This window comes from Erythrolamprus reginae, chromosome 11, assembly GCF_031021105.1.
Source record: "Erythrolamprus reginae isolate rEryReg1 chromosome 11, rEryReg1.hap1, whole genome shotgun sequence".
In the NCBI taxonomy this organism is placed as follows: Eukaryota; Metazoa; Chordata; class Lepidosauria; order Squamata; family Dipsadidae; genus Erythrolamprus; species Erythrolamprus reginae.
In genome coordinates this window covers 29,025,629-29,037,965 of record NC_091960.1, presented here as the reverse complement: position 1 = coordinate 29,037,965, position 12,337 = coordinate 29,025,629, and the positions used below count along the sequence as shown (strand labels likewise).

Sequence of the window (12,337 nt, the reverse complement as noted above, 5' to 3'; positions counted from 1 at the left end):
GTGTCTTTTTGGACTAATTACCCTGTAATTACGGGCAGTTGAGACACACTTGCAGAACAGTACCACAATATTTAATTACAATTTCCAAGAATGATGCTATAGCAACAATTAGATTTTCAGGGGATGATCAAGAGCCCATGGAGAGAAGCTGTGTTATAGATATTATATTTGATTCCAGTTTCAATCTCCAGAATGTCATGAACAGGGCAAAAAAAAATGAAGATGAGACCCTGGATGGGCCAGAAATAATTCTAGCCATCATGTTTAACGGGCTACAATTTTGTAAAACAATTTTCCTCAAATCAATGGCCTTTGGAAGAGCTGAAGAAGAAATCACCAGAATTGTTTGTGGAGATTCTCAATCATCCAACTTGTCTCAAAGGTCCTTTTTCTCCCCTTTCCCCAAAAGGCAATTGGACTGTTTTTTTCCTTGAGAAAGAAGAAGAAAACGTTTCATTTCTTATCCAAGAAGCTTCACCAGTTCAGATGGCCGGGGGGGGGGGCACAGGGAATGGAAGGGCAGGTTATGATAGGATGGTGGAGGAGCTATGGAAGGATTGTATTTCTTTGCAGTCACCTGTGCTCTCAGGTTCACCTGAATCAGGGTGCAATTGATTGTGGAAACTTCTTGGAACAGCTCCTAGGGCTGCAGTGTACACTGGAGACAGATGGACTCTTATTCCTCCCAATCTGTTGAGGGAGGGGTGTTCAATTCTAACATAGATGGATACTCCCTACCACTTAATGTTTTCTTCCTCTTCCTCAAGGAAAAAAAACAGTCCAGTTGTCTTTTGAAAAAGGGGAAAAGCACCTTTGAGACAATCTTCAGAATTATTTTGGCTGAGCTGATTGAAAAGACGTTGTCCTTGACATGTGATCACATTTGTGACCAGAATTTCCATTGAATTTTCTTGCCAGAAGACAGCTGGGAAGATTGCAAATGGTGAACACACAATCCTGGGATACTACAACCAAGGCAAATACATACCAAGTGCCAAGTGCTTGAGACTATGGGGATGCTGCAATGATTGTAAAATGACTGGAAAAAAGTATAAGTCACTTTTTAAATGGTATTTGAATAATTGCTGAACTAATGTTGGTAAATCGAGAACTACATACACCTAGGAGAGGTAGGGGAGGTAAGAGCATAGAAGACTGGCATAAAATACTTGGAGGAATTAAAGCCATTTAGTACAAAGAGCTAACATACAAACTGATGATCTTTTAAATCCTCATCATTTGCAACCATTTGAATGCAAAAATCCTTTAACATGGCTTTCTTTGTTATTGAAAAGGAAAAGGGAAAATAGAGCTTATTTTTTAACAGGTGTCAGAATCTCGTCCTGATAATATGGCAGCATGAAGTTTAGGACTAGAACTGGGAAACTGAAAACCAGAGTTTAATTGTGTGTGTGTGTGTGTGTGAAAGTAGCATAAAGCCTTGAGTCTTTTAGACATTAAGTTATGCATTTGGCAGTTATGACTTGTAGATAGGAAATCCAAGAAGTGCGTTACACCTGAAGTGCTTCGAGGCATACCTCTTGTGTTTTGTTTTTTTTCTTAATGAATTATTGTTGCCTTCCCTAGCTTTTCTGATGCTTTTAGGAGCAGATGGCAATGGTTATGTTGATACTGGGAAACTGCCAAATAGGCTGCAAGGAGGGTCCAAGCAAGGGCCTAGCTTGGCAGTCATTGTACAACTGCAAGTGGCCTAAGGTTGACCTCCCCCGAGATCCATGAAGCCTTATCGTGTTCTTTCCAGGGGAAGGCAAGAAGTCAGGAGAGATTTCTATAACACCAGTGGTAGACCATAAAGTAAGTAGCCATCCTTGACAGTCCCTGGTTGCCTGTGTCTGACGTTCAAGTACTTACGGCTGCCATCGATGACCGTTGAGGTGGTTGGAAGAGAGATCTCCAGGAATGGGGGTGACACAATGGCCACAGGTGGCTGATTTACTCGAGGCTCTGCAGTGACAAAAGAAATATGACAATTCCCCTAGGACCCTATTAGAACAGTGATACTGAATCTTTTTTTTTTGGGGGGGGGGGGGGCAAAAGGGCACGTCTGTCCACGATAGCACACACTTGCGTGCCCACACCCAGGGGAAGAGCCTTCTCTGTGGTGGCCCCGGCCCTCTGGAACCAACTCCCCCCAGAGATTAGAATTGCCCCCACCCTCCTTGCCTTTCGGAAGCTACTTAAAACCCACCTCTGCCGTCAGGCATGGGGGAATTGAGATCCTCTTTCCCCCTAGGCCTTTACAATTCTATGCATGGTATGTATGTATGTATGTATGTATGTATGTATGTATGTATGTATGGTTTTTATATTAATGGGTTTTTTAATCGTTTTTAGTATTAGACTACTATTGTACAGTGGTACCTCGAGATACGAGTTTAATTCGTTCCGGACCTGGGCTCTTAAGTCGAGCAGCTCTTATCTCGAACGACTTTTCCCCATAGGAATTAATGTAAATAATTTTAATTGGTTCCAGCCCTCAAAAAACTCACAAAGTTAGTCTAAATTATGCAGAAAGACATGTTTTTAATGAAGAAATGTACATGTACATATAAATGAATAATGAAGTTTCTTTCACTTAACTTGTAAACTTTCTTAAACTTTTAAATTTACATATGTTCAACTTCTCTGCCACCCAATCCTGTAGGACAGAGGTCCCCAACCCTTTTTGCACCAGGGACCGGCTTTAAGCGATCAAGAGAGGAATGGGTGAATGAATGGACGGAGGGTGGGAAGGAAGGAAAGAGGGAAGGGACAGGAACAGAGGAAGGAAGCAAGGAAACTTATGAAAGGGGAGAGTAAGAGAGGAATGAGTGAAGGGAGGGAGGGAGGGAAGAAGGTGGGAAGGAGAAAGAAAAGAAGAAATAGAGGAAGGGAAGGTAAAAGAGAGAAAGAAAAAGAGCAAGCAAGCAAGCAAGCAAGCAAGCAAGCAAGCAAGCAAGAAAGAAAGAAAGAAAGAAAGAAAGGGGGAAGGGACAGGAACAGAGGAAGGAAGCAAGGAAACTTATGAAAGGGGAGAGTAAGAGAGGAATGAGTGAAGGGAGGGAGGGAGGGAAGAAGGTGGGAAGTAGAAAGAAAAGAAGAAATAGAGGAATGGAAGGTAAAAGAGAGAAATAAAAAGAGCAAGAAAGAAAGCTGCAAGCACCCCCCCGAGCCCCCCAGGCCGGCTGCAACCTTTTAAAACATGCGCGCCGCTTCGCAGCTGTCTCCTGAAGCCGAACGCGGAAGTTAGCGTTTGGCTTCAGGAGACAGCTCCTTGGCGCTTGTATCTCGAATTTGGGCTTGTAAGTAGAACAAAAATATCTCTCCCCTCCCAGCTCTTATCTCGAGTTGCTCTTAAGTAGAGCAGCTCTTATGTCGGGGTTCCACTGTACACTGTTTTATTGTTGCTGTTAGCCGCTTCGAGTCTCCAGAGAGGGGCGGCATATACCGTATTTTTCGCTCCATAAGACGCAGTTTTTTTCCTCCCAAAGTAGGATGAAAAATCAGCCGCGTCGTATGGAGCGAAGATGCAGGCAGGGAGGGGGGGAGGCGCTGGAGCAGAGGGGCGGCGGCGGTCTTCATCTGGAGACCGCCGCCTCTGTCGCCGCCTCTCCTCTTCCCAACCCCGAAGAGAGCCGCGCCTTTCGGCCTCCGGAAGTGCTGGGCCGGGGGACGCCTCCGTCTAGGAGGCGGAGCGGCACCGGAGGAGCGTTGACGGCTCCGAGCCTTTGGGAAGGCTATGGGAATCGCTTCAGGAGGCGGGGAGGTCTCGAAGACCCAAAACCCAGCCAGTCGCTCGCAGCCGGTCAGCGGAGAGATGCGGCAGCCAAGGGGAAGCGACAACAGCTGCTGCCGTTCTCACTTCAGTTGTTTTGGGTAACCTTATTAACTTTCCCTTCCCGCACTCCTTATGGCTGGGCGCTCTTGGCTTTCCCGCTTCCCAAGCTTGGCCACCGCAGCCAAGCAGAGCCTGAACGAGAGATTCAATTTTTCCTTAACAAATCATGTTTAAAGTTCAAATTACAAAAGAAAGGCTTAATGAGCTGTCCTGAAACATCTGCAGTTTACAAACCAAAATTGAAAATTTTGCAGATTAGGCAGTCAAAACTTCTTGTGGCATAACAATTTGGGTGAACCTCTCTGGGTATGCTAATCATTAAGACTGATTTGTGTTATTGGATGAGGTTATTGGATGAGGTGTATTTCTTTAATGGTCAATTGCCACTCAACAACTTACTGAAAATGGTGGTAGATGACTCATAAAGCTATTTATCATTTCATTGTTTTTTCACTTTTTGCAGCCACATAAGTGGATTTCAAATAAAAACTGTTTTACAACAAAATATACAGCCCTCCCATTTTCCAACTAAACTCGTCAAATTGTGCTATTGTCATATTGTGGAAAGGAATGTTTTGTTTTAAAATATTCACGACAGTCAAGCTCTCAAATGTTTTCTGTGCAAAAACAAGTACTGTTTGTATATTTTCCCAATTCCCCTAGGGCAGTGTTATTGTAATAAATATTTTAGCCTACTTTTTGGCTCAAAATATTTTTTTTCTATTTTCCTCCTCTAAAATCTAGGTGCGTCTTATCAGCAGGTGCGTCTTATAGAGCGAAAAATACGGTAAATCCAATCAATCAATCAATCAATCAATCAATCATGCAATGCCCCACCTGTGCATTGCGCACAACCCTCTCTCCCGCACGAACTTCCCCCTGCACATGTGCACAAACCTCACTGAAGCCTCCAGAGCCTGTGGATGGCAAAAAAACAGGCCCAATGGGCCTACTGGAAATTCATTTCTGAACTTCCAGTAGGCCCATTGGCCATTTTTCACCTTTCCCAGGCTTCAGGAGGCTTTCCTGAAGCCTGGGGAGGGCAAAAACAGCTTCCTCCCACCCTCCAGAATGTGGAAAATCAGCTGGCCAGCATGCTGGGGCTGACGCAGGGCAATGCCTCACATGCCCTCAGATATGGCTCTGCATGCTACCTCTGGCCTGCATGCCATAGGTTCGCCATCACAGTATTAGAAGATAATTGTGGCACATGCCATCTCCTTTAGAAATCCACTTCATTCAATTGGAACATAGTGGTACAAATAAGAACCATAAAAACTCAATGTTGCTTCTGGATTGTGCTAGCTAGACCAGTGATTTTCAACCTTTTTTGAGCCGTGGCACATTTTTTTACATTTACAAAATCCTGGGGCACACCACCAACCAAAATAACACAAAATGACACCCTATGACACTCTCCTCTCTTTTTCCATCCCTGTCTCCTCCCCACGTGTGTGTGTGTATACATACACACTCTTGAACTATTTTCAAAAACAGGTGAGGGCTGAGGGGTTTCTCTCTCTTATTCTTTGGGTGCTTTTTATCATATGCTTTAAATCAAGAGCCACTTCTCTCTTTCTTTTGTTTCTCTCTCCTCTCATTCTGTTTCAATTATTTTCTCATTTCTCTTTTTTCTTCCCCCTTTTTCTCTCATTTCTTTCTCTCTCCCTTCCTCTCCTTTTCTCTCTTTCTCTTGCTTTCTTTCTCTCTCACTCTTGCTTTCTTGCTCTTTCTTTTCTCTCTCTCTCTTGCTTTCTTTCTCTCTTGCTTTCTCTCTCTTGCTTTTCTTTCTCTCTCCTGCTTTCTCTCTCTCACCCTCTCTTTCTCTCTTGCTTTCTTTCTCTCTCTCACTCTCTCTCTTTCAGCAAAAAGTTGCGAGACTGGAACGTGAGCTTCCTTCTTCGCGGCACACCTGACCATGTCTCGCGGCACACTAGTGTGCCACGGCACACTGGTTGAAAAACACTGAGCTAGACAACCTTAAGATGAACCCTCTGGAGCTCCAAGACCCTGTCCTGTTCACTGTGCAATATGCTATTCTATCTTTAAAGGCTAGTGTAAAGGATTAATAGAAGAATCTATGAAAAAGTCTGAATTATTTAGAAATGTGTGTAAAATGTAAAATCATTAGATGGCTACAGCAACTTTTCAGCTTCAAAATCCTGGTGGTAAGGCAAACAATCCCGCCATTAAGTTGGGGTAGTATTATAACCGTCAGAATTACTTATTTACAGTCTCTGGATGAAGCTTCTAGCATTTTTCAAAGAGTTGACAGGGAAGCAAAATTGCCCTCAGTTTGCTGCATATGTTCAACATGCCTTCATATTCATGTTTGTAGTCCTAAATTCTGGATTAGCAAGGTTGGCTGCCCACTGCAATTCATTAGAGACATCGACTCTGGTTGCCTTTGTGCTAAGAATCATCTTTTGCAAGTAATGCCAGGCAAGTATTCCGATGGATAATAGGGAGTATTAAAATAACAAGGCAGAAAAAAAGCTCTGCAGAGCTTTTGCAGTTCATAACCAAGGCAACACCATTTAGTCGATGCTGTATTGTCTAACTTAAAATAATTAGCAGTAAACAGTAAACACTTCCAAAAGCAGGCAGTCTTATTAGACTGCTGGTATAAAAAACAATCTGTTGCATCCTAGCTAACTTATTTTCATATAAACTTTATGCATCAAGCCCACTTCATCAGACAGATGGAACAAAACCCCTGAGAGAGATTCTTGAGTATAAAAGAAGTACAAAAGAAGGGAATAAGAAGGACACAGAATGGTTAGATGCTGGTCATAATAAGATTTCAGAGGTCTGTGTTTTGCCTCAAAAGGCACTAAACCCAGTGTGATGTGAGTTTTAGTGTTGTGGAAGTGGTGGCTTGTCAAAATTTAACCTATTTCTTTTCAAAGAATTACATCACTGGATAAATCCAGGGGAGCATCTGCAGTTCAAGACAAGCCTATAGTGTTTTCAGAGGGGCAGAAAATGGTTTATATTTATTATTCATGCTCAAATTGCTTCCTGGGTATGATCTCACATCATGAAGAAGCATTGCCAAAAAAATTATATAACCACCACTAACAGAAACACTGCTGCTGCTCACACAAAGTACAGAAAGGGAAAAGAGGTGAAAAGAATGTGATAATGACACACTCCTTTTCCTCTCTCAAAACCAAGTCAAACGTTTTGCTTAGAAAATATTCAGGTCAGCGATAATTTGGGCTACTTAGCTTGCTTTTCAAATGTTTACAAAAACAGGAAATGGGAAGAATAAGACTTGGGAAGACAATGCAGAACAGAAGGAGTTCGAAGTAATTATTGAGCATACCTGGTTTAACTGTCACATTCACCATCCCTTCTCCATGTGCATTATCACCATCTACTATCACATTGAATTCATATAGGCCAACTGTGAGCTGCCAAACAAAACAAGCACGGGTTGTTAATAAAAGGGCAAGGCTATGAAGATATATTAAAAAGAAAATCAATCACAAGGAATATTGGCAGCATGTCTGAGGCAGGCCTTGGTACCACGCTGTTCCTCTCTCTTTCCACCACTTCCATCATGAGCAGTAGTCACCAAAAGATGTTGCCACATGCTCAGGGAACCTTTAGGAGCCAAGGAAAGATTCAGATAAAATGGGATGAAAATATTGGAAAGCTTCAAACTGTTTAATGTGCTGCTCCCATGGAACGTGTTGTTGTTTAAAACAGGGGTGGGTTCTAACCTACCTCACTGCCGGTTCACTTCACTGTGCTGCATTGCTGTGCAAGCGCTTTGCGCACACATGTGCAATACTGAAAAGAATATTAACCCCCCCAACCCCCCCCCCAAAAAAACCCCAAGATGGTGACGCATGTGCAGTGCCTGAAACACAGCTTCTGCGCATGGGAAAAAGAAAATAATAATTATAATAATATTTTTTAAAAAAAATCCAACAAAAACAATGGAGGCACCCACAGACAGGCACAGACTGAACTGGTTCCATGATGTCATTGTGACATCACCAGCGGTCTGCTACCAGTTTGGGAGAATCAGTCCGAACCAGGAGGAACCCACCTCTGGTTTTAAAGCGTTCTTCACATACACTAAAAAAGTAATGCTAAACTAGCCTGCTAAACTAGCCTGCATTCTCATTCTGTGAATTTTTTTACATTCCTGTGCTCTTGCATTCTTGTTTCATTCATTTAACCTTTTGCAGGTGGGACAATAGAAGGAGAATACAGTGATCCCCCGAGTTTCGCGATCTCGATCTTTGCGAAACGCTATATCACGATTTTTCCACCCGATGACGTCACTCCCTTCCTTTCTCATCTTTCTTTCTCTCTCTCTTTCTCTATCTTGCTTCTTCCTCTCTCACACTCTCTTCCTCCCTCTCTCATCTCTTTCTTTCCTTCTCTCTCTTTCTCTATCTCTCCCCCTCTTGCTCTCGAGCAGCAAGCGAGCAGCCGGGCGGGCGGGTGAACGGGCAAGCGGAGCGGCCGGGTGAACAGGAAAGCGAGCAGCCGGGCGGGCGGGCGAACGGGCAAGCGGAGCAGCCGGGCGGGCGGGTCAACGGGCAAGCGAGCAGCCGGGCGGGCGGGTGAACGGGCAAGCGGCAAGCGATCTTGGGGTTTCCGCTTTGCCTGGGTGGCGGGAAGACCCAGGGAAGGTTCCTTCGGCCGCCCAACAGCTGATCTGCTCCGCAGCGCGGTAGCAGCGAGGAGACGAAGATGGGGTTTCCCCGTTGCCTGGGCAACGGGGAAACCCCATCTTCGGCTCCTCGCTGCTGCCGCACTGCGGAGCAGATCAGCTGTTGGGCGGCCGAAGGAACCTTCCCTGGGTCTTCCCCGCCGCCCACACGCAAACTCCACCATCTGCGCATGTGCGGCCATGGAAAAAGGGGCGCGCATGTGCAGATGGTGTTTTTACTTCCGCACCACTACATCCCGAAAAATCGATTATTGCGAGGGGTCTTGGAACGGAACCCTCGCGATAATCGGGGGATCACTGTATCTACAATGAACAGATAAAGACACAGACAGCAATGATGTTTTTTGTTGCCATTTTTCTTTTATTGTTATGTGTGTTGGGACTGGTCTCTAGCTTCATGTAATTTTCATTGTATGTACTGTATATACTGTGTATACACATACAATGACAAGAAAGTATGTATGTATGTATGTATGTATGTATGTATGTATGTATGTATGTATGTATGTATTCTTTCTTTCTTTCTTTCATTCATTCATTCATCGGAACCTTATACAATGACACATCCTACCTATAGTTCTTGCTAGGCAAACTCACCTTGGACAATTTGAGAATCTGAGAATGCTGTCCTTCCATCTCTCCACTATAATCCTTTGGGTGCGTAATCAACCTCCAATCATAGGAATAGCTACTCCCTAGTGGAAGAAGATCAGAGATTATGGCAAGGGCTTATATGTGCATGTCAAAGATATTCAAAATATAATGCCAATATGGGAACAGCTTATGCAGAACAATCGTTTTCTTTAAGATGCCATATTTATTTGAGTAAGTCTTGATTTGGCCAGGCTTCCTAACTTCATCTTCCACCTTGAACTTACATACATTTGCAAAACAAACTTGCAAGGGCTACCAAATTTTGAATAGGGCTGTTCAGCTCCTACCTTGAGGTGGTGAAGGCAGGACAAATGCATTCAGTTCCACTTCATTTTTTGGCAGGGTCACCTGGACACTGCCTCCAGCAGAAACTGCCAATTTCTTAATAACTGTGGAGAAAAATTAACATTCAAACACAGAGTAGAACTTGAGACAATTCACATTTGTAAAAAAAAAATTATTTACTTTATTTAAATAACATGTACACATTCAATTTCAATCAAACAGTGTGTTGTCTGGATACGGTTGTTTTTAGGCAATTGTAATCAAAATGCTTACAATAGCATTCATCACAATGATATTGATATTATAATAACAATAATATTTAGCATGTCTATTTTATCTAATTTTCATTTTAACATTTATAATTTATATTTAACATTGATATGTCCCTGCATTTCTAAGTTCTGTTTCTATTGTCCAACGATTTGTAAAATAAGACCCATGTCAAAAAGTATTCAGTTTCTTCTTTGTCCTTAATAGTAAGCGTTATTCTCATCTATTAATCAATATACTATTTTTATCTTTTTTTAGGTTTCAGAGTGCACAGATGCTCATGTTGCACCTACTGGTAACTTTTTAAAGCAGCTGCATCTTTCCCTTCCCTTGTAGCTGCACAAGAGAAAGGTAAAAGGGTTGTTTGCTTTAAAGAGCTGCTAACAAGCGCTTGCTTCTCCTTTGACCTCTGAAATGCTACACAGGACTAATATACGGAGACTTCTGCAACAAATGATTAAGAAACATGGTTTATGATGTACATAAGAACCATTGAGCATTTGGACATGTGTGTTCTCCCTTCTCCCCCTCTTTAGGCATAGGTTTATGAAGGGATCTAAAATATCTTTCTACTTTTATATAACTAGAGCTTCTAAGTATAGATGACTTATTACAGAGACTAGCTATTAAATTACAATTTGATCCTGGGTAGCTTGTCTTAAGCTTGCTAAGATTGCCACTCATTTGAAAAAATAAAATACTTAATAAAAATAATAGGTAATTATAGACAAGAAACCATTAACCACAACTGCTTCTCAATTAATATGCTACAATACTCTGGAACAGTACATTATGGTCTCAGGCTTGCAGACCTCAAAACATTTTACTGCCCCACCCCAAGCAAATACTGAAGATTAAAAACTTTGCTCTTCTGGAGAAACTAGTTTGAACACTGTGCTCTAAACCAAGGTGGTTTGTTAGGAAGTGTGTAATAAACGAGACCAGCTAAACTAGATACATTTCAGGAGAAAATATGAGTTTTATTCAGCAGTGAAATCTACATACCTTCCCTACCGGTTTGGAAGTGCACGTGCCACTGTCCTACATGCTTTGTCACCATCTGTGCATGTGCAGAAGGCTTTGTGCATGTGCAGACGGTTAAAAAAAGAAAATGGTGATGTCTGGGCAGGTGGGTGAAGCCTCACGCGCCTGTTGCTAACAGTTCTCCGAACCACGGGCAGCTGCCGCTATCAGTTCAACCCAGTTCAGGCTGGCTGAACCGGTAGCATTTCAACCCTGGTTTTATTTCTCAGGCAGGAAATGGCAGGAATCCTGATTTATTCAATGTGAACTTATTTATTTATAAGATTTGTATGGCTCCTCATATTATAGAACAACTTTGTGCAATTCCAAACAATAGAATCACAAACAAGGTAAAACACACACAAAAAAAAGAAAACAAAAAAAAGGTAAAACACACACACAAAAAAGAAAACACCTCTCTCATCCTTCTGGGATGTTACCCCAAACTACTCACAAATTCTCATCACTGCGGCCTGGATCTCAGATTTCTATAAATGTGCAAAGGATCAGAATTCTGAGTTGGAAATTGAGACATATTTTAAAGTCTAAGTGTGTAGTCAGACCCATGACTGTAGTATTTTGAATATTTGGGTACGGAGAGTTAGCACTGAAACTGATAATCAAATCTTGTTTCAATTTAAGGAAAGTAATACAAGTTTCTTTAAATAGCTCCCGTACAACAGCCAGATGAGGAAAGCAAATAACAGCCAACATTCGCAAAGAAAGAAGAGCAAGACATATTAGTAAGAATACATCTGGATTTTAAACTGTTCAAAGGCAGACTACCATCCATATTTCTGAGTACTGAATAAATTCACGGAGAAAGAGTTAATCTTTTTTTTAATTCAGTGTTTTTTGGGGAGGCTAAAATGAGGATAATATTTGCACACAAGAATTTTAAAAACATACTGGTCAGTAGAATCTGAAACTAGAAAATAATCAAAACGTATGTCCCCTTCATTTTCTTCAGATCTGGCACAACAGAATCAAAGCTGTTTTTGAACTAAGATAACAAAATTTGCTGTTTTTATAAAAATATTGGGAAAAAGTTATTTTCCAAAGTACTTAGTTTATTGATTAGCCCATAGGCCATATCAAAATGTTCGTCCAAGCATTATTGACAATACCAATAGAATAGAATAGAATAGAATAGAATAGAATACTTTATTGGCCAAGTGTGATTGGACACACAAGAAATTTGTCTTTAATGCAATGTTAAAAGAATCCAGAATTTGGAACCTGGTTAAGAACATTTAAAGAAGGAAGTTTGCTCTTACCTGGTGTTGGGGCAGGAGTACTAGCAGGAGCCATCAGAACTGTAGTAACACTATCATTGATGGGAATGCCAGTTGAAAGAGGGATAACTTGTGGCACCTTCCCCAAATCTTTTCCCAGAAGACTGTTAGAAGTTGGGATGGCTTTTTCTGAAGAGAAGGGCTGGATGGAAACATTGTTGAATAGTCTGGTTTTCTCAGAGTTCCCAACAGGAGTGGGGAAAATGGTTGCTGAAGAGGGATATGATGTGGAAACTCCCATAGAGACCTCGAATTTATATATGAGAGGGGGGGGGGGGA

At 42.0% G+C, this 12,337-nt stretch overlaps 1 protein-coding gene across 2 annotated transcripts in view; it reads right to left on the bottom strand.

Annotated features, from left to right (window-relative positions):
* The window catches only part of KIAA0319L (KIAA0319 like), a 71,744-nt gene that overhangs the window by 25,845 nt on the left and 33,562 nt on the right, over positions 1 to 12,337 (bottom strand). For both annotated transcript variants that reach the window (XM_070764429.1, XM_070764431.1), the window contains 5 exons: positions 12,041 to 12,305; positions 9,473 to 9,574; positions 9,129 to 9,226; positions 7,167 to 7,254; positions 1,873 to 1,965 (listed from right to left, as the gene is read on the bottom strand). In XM_070764429.1, the coding sequence (XP_070620530.1) occupies positions 1,873 to 1,965; positions 7,167 to 7,254; positions 9,129 to 9,226; positions 9,473 to 9,574; positions 12,041 to 12,305 (646 nt within the window). The remainder of the gene's footprint in view (positions 1 to 1,872; positions 1,966 to 7,166; positions 7,255 to 9,128; positions 9,227 to 9,472; positions 9,575 to 12,040; positions 12,306 to 12,337) is intronic.